The 24,225-nt window shown below is 36.7% G+C and overlaps 1 protein-coding gene across 7 annotated transcripts in view; it reads right to left on the minus strand.

Annotated features, from left to right (window-relative positions):
* CTDP1 (CTD phosphatase subunit 1) overlaps window positions 1-24,225 on the minus strand; it is a 102,201-nt gene that overhangs the window by 64,604 nt on the left and 13,372 nt on the right. For all 7 annotated transcript variants that reach the window (XR_008440786.1, XR_008440781.1, XR_008440780.1 and 4 more), the window contains exons 2-9: window positions 23,158-23,241; window positions 20,506-20,599; window positions 18,943-19,071; window positions 17,460-17,610; window positions 12,164-12,254; window positions 10,882-11,048; window positions 8,226-9,311; window positions 895-1,036 (exon numbers count right to left, since the gene is read on the minus strand). Coding sequence is in view for 4 of the 7 variants with exons in the window: in XM_054000312.1 (XP_053856287.1) it covers window positions 895-1,036; window positions 8,226-9,311; window positions 10,882-11,048; window positions 12,164-12,254; window positions 17,460-17,610; window positions 18,943-19,071; window positions 20,506-20,599; window positions 23,158-23,198 (1,901 nt within the window). In the remaining 3 variants the exon portion in view is untranslated. The remainder of the gene's footprint in view (window positions 1-894; window positions 1,037-8,225; window positions 9,312-10,881; window positions 11,049-12,163; window positions 12,255-17,459; window positions 17,611-18,942; window positions 19,072-20,505; window positions 20,600-23,157; window positions 23,242-24,225) is intronic.

The raw sequence follows: 24,225 nt of genomic DNA on the forward strand, positions 1-24,225 counted from the left end.
ACAGGCATCCTGTGTCTCAACCTAATGTCACATTTGATAAATGCCCTCATTTCCACATGTTTCTTCTTTTGGTGTCTTCAAAGCCTAACACAGCCACGTTCTGCCCTCAAAGGGCAAAGCACATTATGCTGTGCTCCTTCCCGTCTAAACATGGAAGGGAAGATCCTCCGTTAGGCTTGCAGGATGTGGGTCTATCCAAACAGGTAAGTCAAGAAGCAGAAGCTGGCTTGACAGTACCTTGTCATGAGTTACTTTAGTCATGCCACTATCCCGCAGGATAGTTGACTTCCTCTTTGTTAATGTTTTTGGCTTCCTCTTTAATTTACTGTCACCCTAGTGCAGTAATTATTTTTTACCTTTTCTCTTTCAGCACTTACTTATCATACCAAAACCGCCTCTCACTACTTCCTTTCTTCCAGGTTTTGCTCCTGTCTTCATGCCTTCCAATTCTTCTTAAAATTTTCTATGGTATTTTTCTGTTTCTCTCTTTCTCATCACTACCAAATTTCACCAAAAAATGCCATACTTTACCTGTTCTTCATGCAGTCAAAGGATGTACATTTTTTGGCAGCATGAATGATCCCGTGCTTTGGTGGCATTCCCTATGTTAGCTTATGGATGAACTGAAAAGGGCAACTTCTCCAAATTAAAAGAGCTAACAACAATAACTGCTAAAGAAAGCAATGTTACCACAAGTTTTCTCCCGACTGTGCTAGTTACTGAACTGCCTCCTGATCCCTTGACAGTCTCCAGTTTAAGCAAAAGGGAAATGGACAAAACCAAGGATTTCTTCTATAGAATCCATAGGCATCTGAACTTGCCAGAAACCAATTTATTAACAAATCAGAATAACCTGTTTTCATGGCCCCTATTCCCTCAAGGAATAGCACTTACCTGTGTGTTTTGATGTAGTCATCCTTTAAGGGAAAGAGCTGTTCCTCAACCTTGTCCCAGCGCTCCAGGCAGCTCCACAACCAATCAGGGTTTACAACATGGAGATCCTTGCAGTCCTGAGCTTGCCGTACTTTTTCTGTGCCTATTACAGAGTCAAACACAACATAACAGTGTTGCCAGAAACACAGAAGATAAACCAATGTATAGTTAAAACTAAGAACATTTTGTCATCAATTGTACAGAAAAAAGTGCCGCTCCTCCCCATTCCAACAAAACAATCACAGCTATAAAAGTGAGAATCTAAATAAGATGCAGTAACTCAAGACTCAAGCTGGATGAAGGTAACTTTCTGAAGAACTGACACCATGGAAGTAGCCCACTAAGATTTATACAGAAAACCTCTACATCTTCTCTGCACATTAGCCCAACAAACAACACAAGTGCACTTTTCTGTAACATCTCCTTCATTTGTATTTGTTAGTAGTCCAAGAAGCAACTTTTCAATGCTGTTGAAGCCTGACTAATTTTTTTAGACATGGTTCCCTGTTCATACAGCGTGCTACCTTTTAACAGGCTGTCACCCACCAACCTCCATCTACAAGAAGTGGAGGCAAAGCAAATAGAATTCCTTTGTGCTGAAACAGGAACAAAGAATGTGAAGTTAAACATGGCAGGCTAGCATGCAGTCCAGGTGAAACCATCAACAGTGCCCCTTGCAAGTAACAGGTGATCTCAAATTCTACTCTCTGGGGATGCCAGAATGAGAGAGAAACTCAGTAAAGTTGCTATAAATCTACCAAAAAAACAACAAAATCAGTGCTGTGGTTTAATCCCAGCCACCCATTGATTCCTCCAACCACGCCAGTGGGATGAGGAGGAGAATCAGGAAAAAAACATTAACGCTAGTGAGTTAACAACAGCTTATGAAACAAAGTAAAATATAATAATACTAATAATATGAACACTTGTCTGTTTTCACACACATGAGAACAATGAAGCAATGAAGCCTCCAGAAGAAAAAAAATCAAGTGTCAGAACAATTCTGACAAGCAAGCAAGAACACTAAATTAATTTGATTTTTTCATCACAGTTCCCTGGAGTTTCATTTTCATGATTGTCATTTAACAATATGATTTTACATGTTTTAATTTAGATTAAAATCTTGAAGTACCCATGCTTCTTCACATAATTTGAAGATGAAACAAAGCAGCTAATTTCAAATATTTAATATTCTTTGTACAATCCACAGATGAACTACAATCCACAGATGAACTCAAATGCAATTGAGGACCAACTTAACTAGTTGGTTAGACAGCTCAGTTTGTCTGACATTTGTAAGATTAAAAGACTAAGACATTTGTAAGATTAAAAGACTAAATAAATAGAAAGGGCAAGAGATAATTGTCCTTTAGGAAATGCCTGAAAGCCCGTTTCCCTACCTTTTGTACCCCAAACCCAGGGAAATACAGGACTAGGGCTACATTTTTCTCTTGATACACATACATTTTTTCTTGGATTTAGATTAACAGAAAACAATGTTGTGTGCACAAATATATTTATTTTTTCAGCTGTAAATGCAACCAGTTGCACATTTCAGGATACAAGAGCTGTACACATAAAGCTTTACTCCATACTAGTGTCATTGAAAAAAAAAAGTTAATTTCAGAACTCAAGATAAACACAAAAAAAGTACTTCAAGATACAGTCCTGTCCAAGCCTCAAATTATTTGGACATCATATTTTAATTTTTGCCATTTAATAAAACTACTATCCAACAAAGCTAAAGTGAAAACAATTTCAGAACTGCAACTGTGCTAAACCCAGAACAACTCTTCAGTTCAAGAGGTTTTAACTAGCTAAAACATAAAACCCTAATAAGGGAGGTCAACGTACTCCCTTGAAATCATACATGTCCTGATTTAAGAAATCTGTTTTCCAATTAATTATCAGTTACAAAAGCAACTGCGAGGAATTTCATGCAACAGTTGCTGGAAATGAGCCAGTTTACAGTGCCAGAAGGAGCTTTGACTGGAGATATTAATATTTAATTAACCTCAGTAGGAACTGTAGAAATACCTGCAGTTAGAAATAGTTATGTATAAACCTGTATTTAATTTATACACAGGGTATATTTCAGAAGAAATAAAGCAAAGGTTCTGAAAGAGAATCAGTTTAAGGGATCTGGGAGAAAAAGGATTGAAGAAGTTTAACGCTTAGCTTGGACATTGCTTTCTTTTGAGAATAAAGGAGAAAAGGAATGACAACATTGGAAAAGCAAATCAGTAAGAAGACAGGTGTTATAAAAAGGATGCTAAAATCAGGTTCATAAGCATAAGAGTTTCAGAGCAAAAACAGGCAACAAGAGCAAGATATCTGGTAGAAGTTTAGGTACCTGTGCCTGGTATTAGATACTGAATCAAATACCAGACACAGCTGGCAATACTGTCCTGCACATAACAGCTCTGGAGCTGACTGACTACCACACGCAATAGCAGTGGTTTCACTAGTCAGCACACACAACAGTTAACCAGAGCTGGTGATGCTGATGGGACTGTGCTGCTCCTTTTGGACTTCATCAGGGGGAAACATGGACAAAACTGTAAAACTGCACCTTTACCTCATGTTAAATCTCTGAAGTTACATGAAGAGATGCTTTCTCCAACTGTTTTTCAAACTCACGTTTCTGCACTGATGTCAGGGGTTTCATCTTGCTGCCCCCTTCCTCCCCACCCCCACTTGCTGCATTCACACATATCTGATTGTTTCATACTGGATGTGTGCTGAGGAGCTATGCAATTCTTTTACTTGACAGGATTGTGATAGAAAACTTGAACATGAAATCCAAAATAGCACAATTTTGTATGAAGTTGCTACTGGAACTAGATGGTTTTTAAGGTCCCTAACAACCTAAATGTTCTAGGATTCTGTGAAAGTTGGTGACACAGACTTGTGTGTAACCAAACCCACCTCCCAAGAGTCAACAGTCTTACCTTTCTCACCTGCACAACATCAAGGCTTTCTGCCTCCTTCCCATTTCTAAAGTGCAGTGGCCTATTGCACACTCCAACATACTGAAAACCCCATGAGGCAACACAAGTGCGTCCTCTTGGGGAGGGCTTCCTATTTCTAGCTGACATCTTCACAAATCAAGATTTCACATGTTAATTAAAGCAACATTTGGTGAAACACCAAATTTAACTGGGAGGAGAAATAGCACTGTGATAATATGTTTGCTGTCTCATATCCCTTTCCTCAGTGTAACTTCTCCTTTTTGATTAAGACAAAATAGCAAAAAGATTTTAATCCATCCAAGCAACAGTACTTCTGATGCAACTAAAAACATCTGAATTACCCAGCTGAGCTGAAAATCACTTAGAGAAAAACTCATTTTCCAGATTACTTTTATGCATTATTGTCATCTAATCACCTTTCCCTACTTCAAATTCTAAAGTTGTTTCAAAAAGTTAAAAAGGCACAGAAGGTTTTCCACATGAAGCAACTGGGGGCCAAATTTATCACATCTACTCTTTGATGGATATAGTTTGAAGCAGATAGTATTGGAAAATGTTATTTTCAAAGCTGGGGAAGGTGCTCATCAATTCTACTTCTGAACTTGTTGAAAACAGTGCTCAGCCGACTGTGGTCTCTGATTCAATCTCACCCATGCAGAACTCAGTGTGAGTGCTCAAGGCCATGTCAGGACTAACCAGAGCACACAATGGGGAGAGATCACCAGCAGCACCTGCAGAACTTTCTCCTGATTCCGACACACCAAAATCAACATATCCTTATGGCAGTTTGCAACCAGGCTGCCAGACAGTCCTTGGAAAATCCAATCACTAAAAGTTTATTTCTCCTCTGATAATTTTTATAGATAGTTCTTGATTTATAATCAAATCCTCTTCTGCAAGCTCTTCTGCAAGAACACTGACCTATGAAAAGTGGCAGATGTGCTGTTCTGAAGCTATTCCTAAAGTTCAGGTTTAACTCTGCACTGTAAAACCAACAGGCTTACTTGGTCAGTGGCCAAGTTTAGAGCAATGTTTAACCTGATGTTTTTTAAAAGACAAAGCCCTTGAACATATTTTTCAGGAAAAAATGCTGTTGACACATTACAGGTGTAGGAAATGGCATGAACTCAAATATATTTTGAAAAATAAAAAGAAAAATTCATGGCCTAAATGGATGTATTTCCATTCATACCACACTACAATAATTTTTGAGAGACCTGAACAGCTCTATCTGCTCCATCAGCAAAAATTCAATACAAGAATCAACTACAGAGTCTTTAATCTGTTCAGGAAGGAACATAACAAGGTTTATGAAACAGTGCAATAACTGCTTAGCCAAGTCTATACACAGCTATAGAAACTCATCCTACAGTGCAGTTTACTGATGCTTAAAGCAAATAGCAGATGTTTCAAAGACTGAAGCAAGATTTATGCAGCTCATAGACAAGTGGAAAGGACTATAGGATAGCCTTTTCTCAGTCACTCAGATTTATGAAAGCTGATTAGATGATGCAAAGATCCTGCATTTTACAGTAATTCAGGCAGACAGTATTTTCTGCCCTATGTAATGAAAGAAGTTCTATTTTTTTCAAGAACAAGGATTTATTAATTTCAGAATTCAGAGTACCTGTGTCTACAGGGAAACAAATGGCCTATCTGCAGAGAAAGAGACAAGTATATATAAAGAATAAAAAATTTAAATTATTTATTCTAATAGGCTGGGAAGAATACTGTAAAAACAACCTAAAATGTTTTTCAGTAGCCATTCATTTCAATGCACCAAGCTATGATGAGGCCACTTAGCAGGGGAAACCCCATCACTTCAAGACCTAAGGGGTAACTCTGTTTCACACTGACTTCTTCCCTTTTACTTCCTCTGCCAAATTCTTCCTTTGCCTTCAAAATGAAAAAGCTAATAGTATTTACCCCCAAACACTGCTGCAGATTAAACATGTGCCTTTACATCTCAGCTAGTGTAAAGTAAGCATACACATTCAGCTGCTTGTCAGAGTCCCAAGTCTGCCACTGTTAGTGGTGCCACCCAGAAAGACTGAACTAAAAGGTATTTTAGAATCACTTTTCACAACCATGTTAAAAAAATAAAAAAATATAAAAGTATAGATAACAATGTTGCCTGGGCTCATATCACCGACTTCTGAAAAAAACTCAAGAAGGGTGTTTCCCCTTTTCACCAGCAATTAAACATCAAGCAGTGCATCAGATGTTTGCCACAGGAGCCAAAAACGCAGTATTTTTATGGCTTACTGTCCACAAAAGGCTTTGCTCTGTAACCATAAAAGAATCACTATGAAAATCACATTGATAGATGAATTATCACAAATCCATCTGTGACAGGACAAAATTTATATCCTTAAAATCTCTGATTAAGAAGTTCCCGTCATGAAATTAGAACGATGCAGCCTAACTACTCCCACCTTCCAGAGGAGAGAATAATAGTCTCCAGCTGAAAAAAACCAAAACCCCATCACAAAACCAGAACCAGTCAATCCACAGGGATCTTACAAAGGGTTATTGGAGAATACTGTTTTATTCCCTCTAAATCCTACTATTTCATTGCCATTGTTACAGAAATAATTATTAAGTGATGATGAAAGACAAGAGTATTGCCCATTAGGCAGAAATGACTGCCAATTTACCTCAGCTAGAATTAGTGCAATATGCAATTTAATCAAAAAACAAAGGTAAAATAGTTTTTCATATTCAGATGCACTTTAGTACAATTCGCTAAGAATGTGGAGGTGGCAAATAATTTATTTATAAAAACAGAACACAAAGATGCATAGATGAATCTACACAAACACACAAACCTCAAATAGTACATAAAAAAAAAAGTCAACTGCTTCCCATTATCACATGATGTGTACCTTAATGTGTTTTTCAATACTTTTCACTCTAGAGAAATGTGTATGTTTGGGAGCATCTAATTTACATTTATCCTATCAATTTTACCCCATCACACAAAAGTTGCATCTGATGTATAACTACATTCAGAAGTCATCTAGTTTAAGATAAACAAAACAACTTTAAAATGAAACATTTTAAAATTTGAAATTGGAAAATCATCTCTTATACTGATGGCTGTTATTCCTCCAATGAAGTATGATGAACTTGCATAATTCCTTGCTGAAATAATTATTCCTATTTATGACGTTTTAAAATAGCTATTTGGCAACAGTAGTAAAACAATGCAGTCCCAAACTGATGTATCCATTGATTTTAAGACTTCACATTCACTGTTGCAATTATCACATCTTCACAACCTAGAATCCCAGCTAATCTCAATGCATCTAATTCCATCTCCTGAGTTTTAGGTTGTTTTTACTACTAAAGTGTCTATCTCCATTTATCATATGCTTATACTACTTAAATGCTTCTTGACATACAGACTTTTGAGGAAAGTACCCTCTCTTTAAAACACAAGCCAATGAAATTAAGCTGCTTCTGATGTACTAAAACCCCACATGAATAGCATCCAAAAAAAATCCAGTAAGTGGCAGATAATATATTTCTTTGCTTATGACATGTAAGTGTGTCCTAAAAGTATCTAAGTTTTAGATTATTTAAAATGTGCAATTTTACTTTTGGATTTCATGGATTTGACTATCAGATATTTAGTTTCCATGTAATTTTGAAAGACCAGCAATGAGGGAACCAAGCCTCAGGCTGCAGCCAAAAAAAAACAGCGTGCTAGAAGCTGGAGCTGCTGACTGGTAGCTCCTCTGTGGCAACTACCAATAGTACATTGTTATCCATTACAGCTATAAAAAACAGGCAGCTTTGTCAAAGACAACCTAAAAGTTATGCTAAATTCTCTTACATTTCCTTTGACAAAACAATACAGGTTCAGCACAGTGCAGTGACAGGGTATTAGCAGTCGCTTAAAATAATGTTTGAGTTCCATACCAAGTGAAACGGAATCATGAGAGGTGAACCTGAGAAACTGAGAAAGAGAGCACTGCTATACCTTTGTAGCAGGATGATCATAAACTTTTCTTTGACACAAATATTAAAAGTTTCTATTCAACAACTCTGAGTCTTTTGACTATTAGTATCGCCAATTCTTAACAAAAAACTGAGACATAACACATTGCATCAGAGGGTAGTGGGTCCTACTTATAACAACTAAAAGTCACATTTGAGCAAAAAAGAAGATAAAGATCCTTTTTAAAAGGCTGATAAATTGTTTTAGAAAGAATCTTTTGATTTTGAGTGTAATCTCAGTTACATTAAAGTCTGTAGATTATACAAAAGAGCTCAAAGCATGAACTCTAACAGAGTAAAAGCTGCTAAAATACATACCTGTCCTTGCTGCAATGAGATGTGTTGCTTTATCAGGATCATCAGCACTAAGTACGAGATTCTTCACAATTTTAGCTCCAAGTGCTGTGGCATGATAGTGTTCCCGTGTCTTTTCAATAGGGAAGTTTGTCGGGTAAAGTCCACTAAATATTATGGTTACGTCTGCCAAGACTTTACTTTTTAGTTCTGGTACTATTTTTCTGATGTCTGGAATTTCCTCAATCTCTTTTTTCAGATATTTATCATACTTTGTGTAATAATCAGTGTGAACTCGCACAAGGATCTCCTCAAGATATATTAAATGGTCGTCGTCATCTGTATCATCTTCCTCCTCTTCCTCCTCCATGCTCTGGTCTAAGGACTCACCCATTGTAATTCCAGACTGTTCACTAATCTGCGATTCTGTTTCAGCTTCTTTCTTGTCTCCAGACCCATTTCCTAAATCACAAAGGCTTTCCTGTTCACTTTCCTCTTGTGCTTCATGATCAATTTTTTCCTGGAGATTTTCACTAGGTAAAGACTGTGTGTCCCCAGAATGGTTCACCAGACCATCCTTTTTCTCACTCATATCAGTGCAACTCTCTTGCTGCAAATTTTCATCCTGCAGAGGTTGTTTGGATTTCTTCCAACTTCTCTTTTCCTCATTCTCACTATCTGATACAGAAGTGGATGACTTTTTGGTATCCAATCCATCATCACTTTCACTGTCACTAGATAGTTCAAAGTCCAAATAATTTGTTATCTTCTCTTGGGTTTGCTGCTTCTCTGTAACTGTTGTATCAACTTGTTCTGAAAAAATCTGAAATTCTTTTGTATCTGCCAAATCATCAGTGACCTCACCGTCCATTCTGTGACCAATGCTATCATTTAAGGAGTCCTGGGCATTAACTTTATTATGAGAGTTCACATCCCCATCAGATGTTTCACTGCTTACAGGAGTACTCCCATTTGCAGTGCAAGTGTCTGTTGCAGTTTTCTTGAGACCATTACTATGCTCTTCTACACATATAACATTCTTTATTTCTTCAACATCTTTTGCAGAAATCACTGCTGAATCCAATGCCTCAGGTTTTGTGGAGTGGTTTGCTAAGATATGGGCAAGAAAGAAAACATACACATTTTTCCTTTTTTTTCTTCTTTTCAGATTAACCAAAATTTAATTTTCATTGACCTTAAATACAGAGTTTACATATGGACTTAGATTTAATTATGCTTGGAATGATCACTAGGCTTTTCAAAGTTGTTAAAATTCTCTAGGTGTCAATGATTACTAGAAAGGACTCTCAAACATAACAAACATTACTTTTGTAAAGAAGTTATGTAAGCAGCTTTTTTTTCTTTAAATCACAGGTCATAAGTAGTTATTTGTTAACTCTGCAAACATTAAAGAGTTTATCTTGTGTAAGTTTTATGATTACAACTTACAGCAATAAAATAAACAAATGGGGGACAGGTGGGCAGAATTTGCTTCTATCATAAATCCTAATCCAGAACGACAGTACAAGAACTTTATTTATAAACAGCCATGTCTTTCATATTACCTAATTTTCGTAACAAAATAACTGAACTTTAGTCCTTGAAAAGACATACGTATTTTAGCAACACTAAGATGCTACTCATGCTCAATTTAAGACTGATGGAATGCAACTGAAAGTGTAATAGAGTCAAAAACAGAAGAATAGTTTTAGGGTGTGTCCGCAGATGTCTGCGGAAGTAGAGAGACAATTAAAGAACCTGCAGACTTCCAAAAGGTTGCACACAAACGTTCACTGGGAACACTGTGTGAAATCACACTACTTTTCTCCCTTTGTGTGCATGTTCCTGCCCTGTAAGTAAGGACAGGAGTCAATTGTAGAGGTCCCACATCACAGTGACCTGATTCAAGTTGATCATACTATTTCTCTTGTTGTATTGGACACTTCTATTTCAACAAGGGAAAGAGAGCAATGTCACAGGTATTAAATTAAAATAAAACCCAAACCCTTGGCTAAACTGGAAAAAACCCAACAATGCTTTCTTATGAAATTGTGTTTCAAATACATTTTGCCCTCAAACAATTACCAATCTAGTCATGTGTACTTTCTAAATCCATTATGTGTATTACACTGCTGAGCCTGTTGAACATAGGGTTCTTGTGTCAAATGCCAGAACACCATGTTCAGTAGGTGCTAAAAATTCACACTAATTTTATTAGCATGATTTAGACTGGGAGGCAAGCAGATTTCAACATTCATTTTCAGCAGTGTGTTGAGGCCAGAGTTTATTACTTATTCCTCCAAGTCCCAAGGGCAAGGAAGGGGACTGAAGAGGTGAAACCTACAAAGAAGAAAAAGTCAGCATGTTTTACATGGGGGTGTGAGGGAGAAACTGTCACCCTCTACACATTCTTGAAGAGTTTGGTGTACTGCCAAATCAGCTCTCAGCCACAACACTTACTACTGCTTCACTTCTGCTCTGGTTGATGCCAAAAGGAGTGCTGTCTGTAAGAACAGTCTAATTTTACCAAGCTACTCACATTTGTGCTGTCAACTTCAATAGTTTGGGATTGCCCACCTGAGCACAGCTGCAATATTACTAAGACCATCTCCATGATTTACATCAATCATGTTTGAAAAGTGGACAAAGTTTAAGTGTGGTTTAAAAACAATCTAATTACCTTTCTTCTTCATTTGCATTTCTCTTGATCCAGGAGGTGCATTAATATCTCCTATCCCCTGAAAGTATACATATTTCTTCACAGTTATCAAATTGGGTGCAAACTTCCAAACATCCTCTCTATCATCAATGATGCAAACCATGGAATCTCCACAAGGAAAAAGATCTCTAAGAGACAAAATAGTTGATAAATTAAGCCAGTTTTAGAAACTTATGTAGCAATGAAAGCAATTTCTATTGATGCCCTGGTTTATTATGAGCATGTCTGCAGAACATGGAACTTACAAAAGAAACTTACAGAAAGCCAGCAATATTAAAATTATGGAATTCAAAATACAAGCTTTGAACAAATTAACATTAGTGGATAAAAACGAAACAGCTCTTTTAAAATATGTGTCCCAAACGCTAAAAGCAGAAAACAAGAAACCTCCATAAGAACAAACGATTACAACATTTCAGTCTGGTTTTCCCTGGTTTCTGTCAACCAATAGCCCAAAGTCAACTATCACAAGGTCAATACACTACCTATATATAGACAGGTAAAAGACACAAGAAGAGTTTTTAAAGAGTAGATTCATTCAATCCAATTAATTTGATTGAAACAAAAGTACTACTATCATCCATCACCTAGGAGGAAGAGGACGTAGAGTACTTTAGATGCATATAAAAAACAGAGCAAGCAAAGAAAAAAAGCTTCTCATTTGCTACAGTCAGGTGTGGAGGGGCAAAAACTTTAAGTATTTCATAAAGCTGCATTAAACATATCTTAGAAAAAATCTTGGCTTTATACTCTGAAAAAGATCAGAATGTGAATTTAGACTAGCATATGAATTCAAGGCTCTAGATGACCTAATTTCAAGAAACACTAGGAACAGAAGGTGCTTTTAGCACATTTGAAAGCCAGAATACTAGGTATTCAATTATGAATTAAACTCAAACTGAGAATTTTGGTTTAATTAAAACATCCACAACATAAAAGTCATTATACAAGATCATAAGACAAAGTGGAAATACGGTTGTTATTACAAGAATAAGAAGTTTAAATGAAAACATGATGCCATGGCATCACACTCTTACTGTTCTACTACCACAGAACCCAGTAAGTAGAGGAAATGCTGCAATGCCCAACACCTCAGTTTTACTGAGGTGGTGTTGATATTTAAGAGGCAGACAAAGAAGGATATAAACACATTAAGTGCAGAGGGAGTAATTTTCATTTTATATAGCATATTTTCTCTGTTTGTTGTCATGGTTTGTATAATGCCTATGACCCATATACGTACCTAAGGTTCCCAGTTTTAGAAAATGGATCAATACATTCATCCCTTGACAATATCCGATGGGAAAAAAGCTTCTTTTCAGGGTCCAAAAATCCTTTTGGAAGAAGAAATTAAAAAGTTAATGTTCAAGATGTTTGTTCCTTATTTATATTTTATATACTTCTGCTATTTTAATTTGTGCAACAGCAGTTTAACAGACAATTTTAAAGCATGACATCAGATGGGAGAAAGTATAGTGGATCAGGTATTTGTAGCTAATTCAGTGAGATTAATTTTAAAAATTACCTAATAACCTAATTTTCTTTCAAGATGGCATGAAAACTGAATTTGTGACAGCCAAATAAATAAGGCTGAAAGAGAGACAGTAGGAGATAGACACATGATTTTTGCAACTTATATTTATCTCTCTATAATTGGTTCTTTAAAGCTAAATGCTCTCCTGAGCTCATTATGCCTAGGGACTGCAGAGAAGTCTCACAAGAGTTGGCAATGTGCTGCAATATTTAAGCACGGTATGAAGTTAAGAGACAGTTCCAGCCAGAGCTCTTGCATTTGTAGGTTTTAAGTTGTACCTCTAACAACTACTTCAATACATTTACACATAATGAATATATCCTGGGACTTCTAGAAATATTTAGGCCCTGCTGTAGTAACTTTTCTGACTGCACTCTTTAAAAAAAAACAAACAAAGAAACAAAAAAAACACCCAAAACCAAAACAGAAGCTGTGCTAGCTGATCTTAAAGCAAGATAAAGTGCTATTATTTAGGAAAATGATGGCTAGGGTGTACAAACACACATGCACATGCTTCTGAACCTAGTCTCCAGTAATGAAGTTCACCTTCGTGAGCTGATCGCAGCCACATAATTGCTTAGAAAGAAACTGGCATATTACATGCTAACCTGTATTTTTTGTTTTACTGAATTTGTACTGAAACTAGTATCAATTTCTCATTATTCTTATGACTATTACAAGGCAGTCAATACTTACTTGGGAACCATCTTTTCAAGATTTATTGTCTTTTACTTTAAATGATGGCCATATTAAAACCAGAAACAGAATTCAAAATGAATACAGACTCTATGGACCAACTTTAATTTTCTTTCAAGGAGCTCAGATTTGCACAGAATATATGCTCAACACCTTTTAACAGTCTAGCTCCCAAGAGTACCTTAAATTGGGACTTCAAAAACAAAGTTTAAAAAAAACCCTAAAAATCAGTCATCACTTCTGAAAGTTGATTCTGTATGTAATTAATATTGATGTGTAATTGGAATAACTTAAAACCCATAAAAGCAAGAAAATTCTGAGTTAAGGACAGAGGTTCAACCTTAACTCACCCGACTATGCTTAAGAATTGCTGCAAACTCGTAGAATCATCCCCTGTAGTGAGACCCTTGCAGTACCTAGGCATAATGAATTGAGAGAATTAGCTATAAAGATTTATTGCTGTACACACATATACTTTGACAAACTAAAAAGGCTGTCACACAAGTTGCTGTTCTCCTCAACAAAATTGTCTTCTGCTAATTGTCTGAATACACAGGAACTCTCTACACTGAATTAGACAGAAGTGCACTGATTACATAGCAAAACTTCACACATGCTGCCAAGCTAAAACTGTAAGAAAAATGAAGTTGAACTAAAAAGTCCAAATGCAGAAAGCCTGGCTGCCAGAGATTAGAGATAAGGTAGCATTCCAAAGCTTCACAGTAACGCTTTATCGCTAAACTAAAAATACACTGAGGATAGAGTTCATCAAAGATCCAAAGATCCATCTGCAAAGACACAAGCCCACCATACGAGAGTCCAAAGTTAAGCTACCTGAGTAACAACACAGAAAACAGCACTGGTCTCTTTTAAAGAAGTTCTTTCCAGGTCAAACTGGTTTCTTTCGGATGTTCCCCAGTCAACTAAATCAACATAACAAACAATTTGATGTTTTCACATCTCAGGGAAAGGGCATGTAACATTTCATTAATTTCATAATTTGTTTTCTTCAACACACCAGGTACCCACCAAAGTCACTCACTCTTCTCTGCAGCTGGACAGCAGAGAGAAAATATAATGAAGGGTTCATGGGTTGAGATAGGGATCAAGAGAGACTGGGACAAACTAAGCCAAACTGAGATTCCACTTAGTCTCATAAATTAGACACTGTGCTAAGTATGCCCCTAAGTTTCTTGAACAAACTGAAGACACTGTAATTATCCTTCACCACATTAGGAGAGACTATCCAGTAGACTCACCTAGCAGAGACTAATGCCCCAGTTGTTTGTTTCCCACCTCAGACTGGATCTTTGCACATAGACTTACCAAAAAGTATTACCTGCTCTTAGATAGACTCTCTTAGAAAAGAAAATTCATAAATAAGTAAAAAATAAGTTAAAACCATCAGAAGATACAATGTTGAAAACTAACTAATATTAAAGATGTCTCAAATCTTAGAGAAAGATTGAATTAAATACCAGTTCCCAGGAGAAGTTATACAACAGTTGGAACCAACAAGAATTTGAATAAGTCCTTTTATAAATAAAACTAAAATTGAATTTCTGAAGAATCAGGTTACCTTCAGTTCTACTTGAGATTCTACTTTACAACCTGGAAAGAGCTGTTGACCCAGTCTTTCAAAAGCTAGGACAACTTCAGACACTGGTGATTATACATACACACTGTATACATTCTGTAATATACTTGCTGTAACAAATCATACATATGAATGCTCTCAACTTGGTCGTACTTTCTAAATTTCATTGTAAATCTGGAGTGATTTCACATTGCTTTATTGTTACTTAATAGCTTCTGAACTCAAAATTCTCTGTGGCATTTTACAACTAGTTTTTAAGCTGACATCTGTTTTAAATATACCAAACTTCTCTTATAGAGAGTAGAAAAACCAATTAAGTAACAATTGCTCAAAATAATTATTTAGTAGATAAATACTCCAGGTAGCTCTAGATAATAAAATCCAAAGCTCATCTTCATAAACATACTACCAGATATCACTTTGTAAACATGTCAAACTAAAAAAGGGTTTAAGATAAATTATTATTATTATTTCAGCAGATATAAATAGTGTTTACAAATATCAGCTAATCCCACTTAACAGCTGTCAGGAGTCAGCTGAGATGAGAGAAAAGGACTGACAAGATGTCATCTCTTTTCAAAAGCCTTCTAGGACATTAAAGGAGCAGCTCAGAGTTCAGAATTCACAAAGATATATAGGATGACTACAGGGGACCTAAGCAAACAACCTTTTTCTCATGAAGAAGATCCCCAGCATTTTATTACAAGTTCTTTCTTAATGTAACATAGGGATAACAAAGTATCAAACTGACAGCTCTGTGAGAAACCAATTAACCAACACTGCCATCAAGTGTTCTCTATATGTATCAGCTATATATTTCTCTAGTATTGTGTCTCGGCTGCACGGGTGGAGCAAAAACTGCATCCAGTGCTTGACCACAGACTTCAGCTGAAACGATCACCAGCACTGCACAAATAACCCACTTGCAGTTTGAATGCTTTTGATGAGGTTAAACAGCTTCAGGCAGAAATCCAGAAGTCTGTGGGTGACAGGAAGCAGCAATACCCTAATTTGGTGGCTATTCCCTCTATGGAATAAATGGAGTAGCTAGAGCATGATGAAAGTGTCAGCCTGTGGCAGCACAGGGACTGCAGAATAATCCACACTGGGGCTCAGAGACTAAAATGGGCAGAGGGTCAAATCAAATCACACATTGAGAGAAGACAGGGAAAGCAGTCAGATATCATGAGTTAACTACTCTGCAACACCTCCCTGACTCTGAAGACCATTTGCTACACAGCTTCTGACCTTAGGCCAGATCATGGCACACAGATCCAGGTGAGGAAGACTGCCCCCCATCACTTTTTTACTACCATATACGGAAACCCAGTGCATAAGAAAACTATTCTTTTTTTGCCACAGAAAATAAAAATGCATTCTAAGAAGGACAGAAAGGCACAGATTTGTTCATGCATTAGCAGTACACAACACTTAATCCAGCAGCAAGACTGACAAAGCTTTAGTAAGATTCTTCAAACTACAGTCAGACTGAGTCACATAGAGGCATTCACTTGGATTGGCAGGACAGGACATGCCTTAAACCTTTCAAGGAGTATTAGCTGGAGACAACAAATAAACATCACATTCTGATTACAGAAATATTGTATGTTGTCATTCAGAAGTCTCTTAAAATAAAGACAAGCCTCTATGGCATTTAACATACATAAAGAATTGTTTGGTTTGGGTTTTTTTTTTTTTTTTTCCTAAAGTGTTTAGAGCTAACTAGGATAGCTAGCTCTCTGACTATTTTGGTACCTTCCTTTCTTGCTAAGAAGTGGGGTTACTGGGACATTGTTGTTCGAAACACAAAAAAAGCAAATGTGAAAGACAATTTTAAAAAAAGCTAGGAGACATGGAACAGCAGTATGGATAGTTTGACAGTCATAACCTAAAATATTGTTAATTATGTTGTCTTAGACCAACAGACTTGATAAAGGGAAGTTTGAGGAGAAAATGCTCTTCTGATAGAGAAGACTAAAATTGGCTTTTACCCCATCTTGACAGTTTAAAAACATGGTGTCCCTCCTAACATGATTCAGACCTATACACTTGCATAACCAGGGCAGGTTTCTTTTATGCTTCTTGGAAAAAAGAAAACATTTCAGCCAGTGACACACTCAATAGACTACTACCATTATAATTCAAACACAAATTTTCACTTGAGAAAATATTTTTAAGTTCTTGAGAAAAATACATGAAAATATTGCTAGATTTTTGGTCTTCATGAAGTAAGTGTATTTCAGTTACAGGAAACAAACAGAACTGCTGTAAATAGATTTGTAGCAGTAGACCTTCCTTTGGTGAAAGGAAACCACATGGGGGCGGCGTTCTTCACAGGATGAGATGATGTCACACTGTTGAATTTTACAGAACAGTTACAACAGATTTGTAAGACAAGTGAAGTTGCAGATCATTCTTAGGGTCCATCAACATAATTTCTTACCTAATACGAAGGCACTAGTTATCCTGATTCTCTAACCATCAGTGAAACAAAGCAGACTTGATGGGGAAAAAAAGGATTATTTCTAAAATTACACGCCATACAGGCACTGCCTTGTAAACAAGCTGAGAATTCTACCCATAGGACTATTTAGGAGGTAGCTTTGCACAAAACAAAGAACAAATACTTGAAAACAACTGCATAAAGAATATTAATTATATGAGTATGAAGGCAGGGTAGATAAATATTGTTAAATGTAACATACTACTCACCTGCAATTGTATGTGCATACAGTCTACTGCCAAAAGTAAAAACATGCAATTCATAGAGCTTGGCAATTTTTTCTAGGAATTCCTTACAATGAGGACGCAAACGTGTGTGCAACATAGGCTCACCTCGACCTAACTGGAAATGAAATATTCCCTAGAAGAAAAATCATGTTGAATATTATCAAAATAGCAAACAAAAATGTCAGCATTCCAGAGCTACCCTCTTCCCTCACTTCAGGACCACTTATTTGGTCCTACTAGATCAAAGCAAGTTTTGGCCACAAGATTATGTGGATGAATAAAATCCAAAGCATATTTTTGCTCTGTGCCATGCAGTCCAACAATAAGGCTTTCAAATGCAGGAAGCTGTACTGTTGAAAAATTTATGATGCAGGTGCCTTTCTTGCAAATCTTTACTTATGGGAAACCAATCTGAGAAACTTCTCAACGTGCTCATTTCAGAGAATTTCAGGATCTCACTACAATCAATACTTCACAGTGAATTTCTGATAGACTCATTTCAATATGCATTGAGCTCAGAGAAAGTATTTTCTTCATCCAAAAATGTCTGTCTATGGAAACAGCATCAGAGAGCAAACCAGGAAGGAAGCTTACAGATAAAGATCCCAGTTCAAGACCTCACAATATTTTAGAACTTATTTTTCTTTAAACCATGAATTTATACTGATAGAGGCATAGCCTTTCAGAGAGGCAAGGTTTTTTAATCCCTAAGTTGAATATTCACAGTTCCCTTTCCTCTTAATTGCAATGTACGTTTGTAGCTTGCTTTTTCCTAGCAATTGTGAACATATGCTGAGACTGCTGGACATGCAAGAATAGCAAGAGGAAAGAAAAGAACTAAGCAATCACAGTTTGCATGATATTGATGTTTGAGTTTGCATCCTCTTGTTCTTGACACTGTACACATTTCAACCTGTTTCTTGTTTTAGAGCTTCCAAATTAGAAATGGTACAAGCCAATAGCCCTTGTCAGTTCAATAGCAAGTGTTTCATGAAGAAATTAAACCATAACACACAACTTCTCCCCTTCTCACTTCCCAAAAAAAGATTAAAAAAAAATCCCTACACATACTCATGGAATGACAGACATAGGAACACACAGGATTGCTCAAAAAGGGACTTTGAACAGTAATTCACTGTATCTGCCTCAGACTTGGTAATCACATTACTGAGTACTCAGCTTGTGAGTATGCCACAGAGGAAGGAAAGCAGAGATTAAAAATAGCTACCTGAACTATCTCTCAAAATGATTAAAAAGGAAAAGTGCAGGAAAGCATGAATGGAAGAAAGAAAAACGTCCACTTAAATGTAGAGAAAAAGGAACATATTATAGAAGACTTGTTTCTCATTTTCTTCTTCAACTACAATTTTACCTAACCAGAGAATGTTCTGTTAAAGAACCATCATTTAAATATTGCCAGAAATATTCCTATTGTTATATTGGATTGAAAGGTAACCCCAAATACCTTATTGGACATTTGCTGGCAGTGCTGTTCTGTAGTATGGATTAATGTCTGGTCCAAATCTACCATGAGTACCAGTTTTCTATTTCGATGTAGTCGCTGCTGATCTTCTCTTCCCAGCTGCTCAGCTTGCTGTAACAGAAATATTCACTGCTAAGCTTAGCTTCATAGAAATAAATTAGGTCTATCGCCTTTTGTATACTGCACACATCAGAAGCCCTTCTGCTACAAACTAACTGCACAAGAAATGATGCCTCAACATAACTGTTACAATGGCAGCTGTAGAACAATTTTTTTTTTTTTTCAGAAAAAAAATGCTTTCAAAGTCTACTCTCAGATCTTTGGACATTATTAACTCTTAAAATCCAAAAACTCAACACAAAACTTTCAAATGTAGCAAATAAGTAACCACTGATTTAATTTAAGGCCCAGTGTCCTGATAGGAAATAGCAGTAGCTTTGAACACAAAGGAAAATTCATCAGTAGGTGTGAGAACTTTTCACTGCTATGTCCAGCAATTTGCATTAAGTACAATGTCTGAAAACTCCACACTAAGTATAAAGCTGAAGCTGCTGGTGACCAAAATTATATCTGTGAACTTCAAATTACAGAATGTATGCCTTCAGACATAAATAGCTAAGATTATGCAGTGCCACACAGGCACTAACATTAAGACCTTATAATCCAGTAAATATTTACTCCTCCTGCACATATTTACAAACTTTCCAAGTACCACGTGAAGTTCTCGGTTCACCTGATTGACTTGTGATAGCAAGTTGCAGTGTTACCCTCAAGAGAGCTGAACTTAAAAGTAAAGTTAGAGCACTACAAAGCAGCAAGGATCAAGTGCAAACTGCCTTTTGAAACACTCCTCTATGATGGGGACACTTCTAACTGCTTACATCTTCACAGTTCCCCTCACTGGTGTTCTTTGACAAATTACCAGAAAAAAAAAAAAATCAAGTAGTAAAATAGAAAAGTAAAAAGAGGCCAGGTTGATAAAGAAGATAAACAGAGTGTTCATCTTCAAAATAAACATGCTCCTTCCCCCTGCACAAACTGAGGGATAAACAAGCATATTTTGATAATTCAGATCAATGTTTGAACTATTAATGAATTCAGAATACTTGGAATACTTGAAAAATAATGAAATAATTTTACCATCCAGGTAAGTTGCAGCAAATTAGCTCCACTACATCTAGTGGGTCAATTTCAAGGTGAAAGTTAAGGCCAGGTTTCAGAGACATTGCAAGCTTTGAACAGATGTCAGCTAATGGAACTTTTCACTAACTGTTCACTCTTGGTGACAAAAATGTTCAACCATTAAGTTTACAGGCTGCTGTCAAATTGACATCTTTGCAGTATACAGCTCTAAAAAACACTAGTATAAACCATGAGAAAAAAATCAATCTGCACTAAGATCAACTTGTTCAATCCCAAATTCCTCTTCAAAGGGATGCCAAACTTCCTGTATCAAGTACATACAACATTTACAAAACTACTTTAATTAGTTTTCTCAACTGTGGAGCTACTGTGAAAGATGTGAACAAGCATCATGGTACTTACCTCAGAGCTAACTTTCAGTTCTGGGACACTATGAACCATTGATACAGTTGCTGTGGATAATGGTACGCTCTGTTTTCCATTCTTGCTTCGTATCCTAATCACATAGGGAAAAGAAACCTCAGATGAGAGAATAACAGTTTAGTGAAATGCTAAACAGACTAAAATCTGTAGCCTCAAACTAATCACCACCAAAAAATTATAAAAAGAGCTATTTTAACTAGCACACTCTTTCAAATTCTTGCTAATGCAAGCTACTAGACAAAATGGATTGAGATCAAAGAAGCTCACCAGAAAAACCTGTGCAAAAAGTTACTGTATTAAGTTATACTTCGATACAATTGTTTTGTAACACATGACACTAAGATGAAACACATCTATGTATTGATTTGCATCAAAAAACAAGCTATTAACTAGGGAAAACTACCAAATGACTCACATTTAAAACTACTCAGCTTTTTTTTTTGTTTTGGAATCACTCAGCATGCAATTATCTACTTGTTTTCCAAGCCAGAGTATGAAAAATATAGGCGAAGTTGTTCTCTGCACACAGAGTGACTTACAGGTGACTGCTGCCTCAAAAATACCATTGAAAAAAAAAGATGCGTGCATATACAGATATCAACGCACAATAGGTGTCACCCTTGTGTGCATACATATATGTAAGACGGAGTGTGGGTGACTGCACACATGAGTACAAAATTGCTTGAAAACTGAGCAAATAACCCTGTATAAGACCCCTTTCACTAGCTTACATCAAACAATTTATTGGAAATTCTGACATCTAATTGATGATGCAACAATATTAAAAAAAACCTGCCATACAAATTTTGTCCTAGGTGACACATGCACATCTTTTAATTCTCTCATGTACCAGTCCCATCAAGGACAAGATTTGGTATCAGACCTACAACAAGAGTTAAACCAGATTTCACTTTGTGACAAGCAAACTGCCGAGGATCAACTGTACTGAGCTGAGTTGAGGCAAACACAACCACAGAGAGGTATCTTTCCCCATACAATAGTGTATGGCAGCATTGATGTCCAGGTACAAAAGTATTTATTTGGTCTGAAGTCTGTACATTTTAGCATCTTACATCCTTTGCTTCAGAGTCCAGAAAACTTAATCTTCAACCTTAAATGGCATTTTAAATGAGCCTTTAAAAATTATTAACTGTTTTCAGACCACTAGTTGTAGGACTACTAAGAACAAGAAAAGCATCAATGCTTTTGAATTGTCTTCTGACGTAGGCTCAGGAGTCATAACAGTATTTCAGATGCATAAGCCATTTTGTGTAAAATAAAGACACAGACATAAGACATAGTAAGAAGTATTAAGTGAATAAAACTTAATTTGCTGGATACCTTGAATTTGTCTGGATTTATCATATGAAACGTTAACAGTATAGCAACATTTAGATGTGACTGTATTCAAACCTCAAATCAAGTATTCATTCAGGACAGAAAAAGCCCTACTCATGATTATCCTAACTTTGCTAGGTTTGCCAAATAATACTTGTTTACAAAATATTAATATTTAACTTTAAATTAAAAATTACATCCAAACATTAACCAGACTACTTCTTGCATAGCACTCTCAATATTCAGTTCACTTGCACTGGTTTGTGGGTTCACAAAGTAATTCTTAACAATGAGCATGAGTTAAAATGAAACCAAAGTATTTCCAGCCAAACAAAATGAGTATGCAACATTAATTTATAAAATCCCGGCGATTATACAGCTTGTTTTGGAACAGCTGTTGAATTAGTAATTTGATATGCATAAGAAACATATTCTTTACCAAGCAATGAGACACAGCAAAGGAGAAAGATCGCCCTTTCAAATCATCTTTTGAATTTGCTTTCTTTTTTTGCCCAAGGCTGAAATTCCTTTAGTTCCATGGCAGAATATTTCACAAAAAATTGAAAACTGTTAAGAAGCCTTAAATCGAAAGCACTAGAGACAAGCTAGCTCCCATTCAGACACAGACACATGAAGCAAGGTCATATGAATGAGACTGCTATTACCTCTCAGCTATTTGCACCTGCATAGATAAAGTGCTCAGGTTTACTAAGTGAGCCTCTGTTGACACACCATACAACTCTCAGTCTCTGGTGAATACATGGAAAACAGTGTGATGAGAATTTACCTCTCTACACATGCTCCTTATATTTTCTACCTGTTACCCTACATGACCTCAATGAAAAAAGAGCATGCACAGTTCTTAAATCCTAAATGAGTGAAGACCTCAGAGCAGCCTTCTCTTTACAACCTTTAACAACCTGAAGGACCTAAAAGAAACCTGGAGAGGAACTATTTACAAGGATGTGTAGAGACAGGACAAGGGGGAATGGCTTTAAACAAAAATGGGTACATTTCATTGGCTGTAAGAATAAAATCGTTCTCTGTGAGGGTGATGAGGCACAGGAACAGTTTGCCCAGAGAAGCTGCAGATGTCCCATCCCTGTTTAAGGCCAGACTGGATGGGACCCTGAACAACTTTGTTGACTGGAAGGTATCCCTCCTCATGGCAAGGGGGATGGAACTAGACCAGCCCAGGATATTTTATGACTCTATTAGATGAGAGAAGGAAGAGTTTGAATTCCTAATCAGAAGCAAGGAGAAGTTGGGAAAAAAAAAGCTGACAATACATACTGAGTTAAATCTTGGCCACATTCTGCACACAAGCCTTTCATAACAACAGGATGGCTGCATCCTTCCAGTCTCACCAAGACAGTCCTGAAAAAGACACAGGCATTCCATTTACAGAAGGCAGATTACAGACATGTAGATTAGTAATGCACAGATTGAATTAATTCAAAGAATAAATTCTGGTTATGACTTGAGCGTCAGCCCCTTAAGATACATGCTTTTGCCACAACATGGTGAAAAAGACAATCATCTATATTTTCAAATTATTAATTTTCACAACTTTAGAAGCCATTGAATCATATACTAAGGTCAGTTTCTAACTACAGTTTAGCAAGGAAGTTCAATGAGAACAAGTATTGTTTGTCCAGAAACAGTTTACATTCACTTACATACAACTCCCCATGAATATCCTACTGAGCTACATGGTAATGAAAACCAAATGCAGAAACTTCAACATCACAGAACAATTCAGGTTCTTTTTAAAATCACTGAGTTCAGCCACTAACCTAAGACTGTCAAGTCCACCACTAAACCATGCCTCTAAGCACCACATATGCATGTTTTAAATTCATCCAGGGATGGTGTCTTGACCCCTTCCCTGGGCAGTCCATTCCATTGCTTGACAACCCTTCCTGTGAAGAAATTTCTCCTCATACCCAGTATAAATCATCCCCAGAACAACTTGAGGTAATTTCCTTTCCTCCTATTGCTTGATACTTGGAAGAAGCAACTCCCATCTGGCTACAGCCTCCTTTCAGCCAGTTGCAGACAGTGATAAAGTCCTCCTTGAACCTACTTTTCTCCAGACTAAACACCCCCAGCTCCCTCAGCTGCTCCTCATCAGAGGATGTCCTCTAGATTTCTTACCAGTTTCACTGCCCTTCTCTGAGCATTGCTCCAGGACTTCAATGTCCTTTTTGTACTGAGAACTCCAAAATTTAACCCACGATTTGAGTGTAGCCTCACCAGTGCCAAACACAGGGGCAGACTAGTTCTATACCAACTTAATCTTATCATTTTCATGGCAGACATATATTGCTTCAATCTTCTCATAAAAATATTTTGATTTCT

This window comes from Vidua macroura, chromosome 1 (assembly GCF_024509145.1).
Source record: "Vidua macroura isolate BioBank_ID:100142 chromosome 1, ASM2450914v1, whole genome shotgun sequence".
Classification (NCBI taxonomy): Eukaryota; Metazoa; Chordata; class Aves; order Passeriformes; family Viduidae; genus Vidua; species Vidua macroura.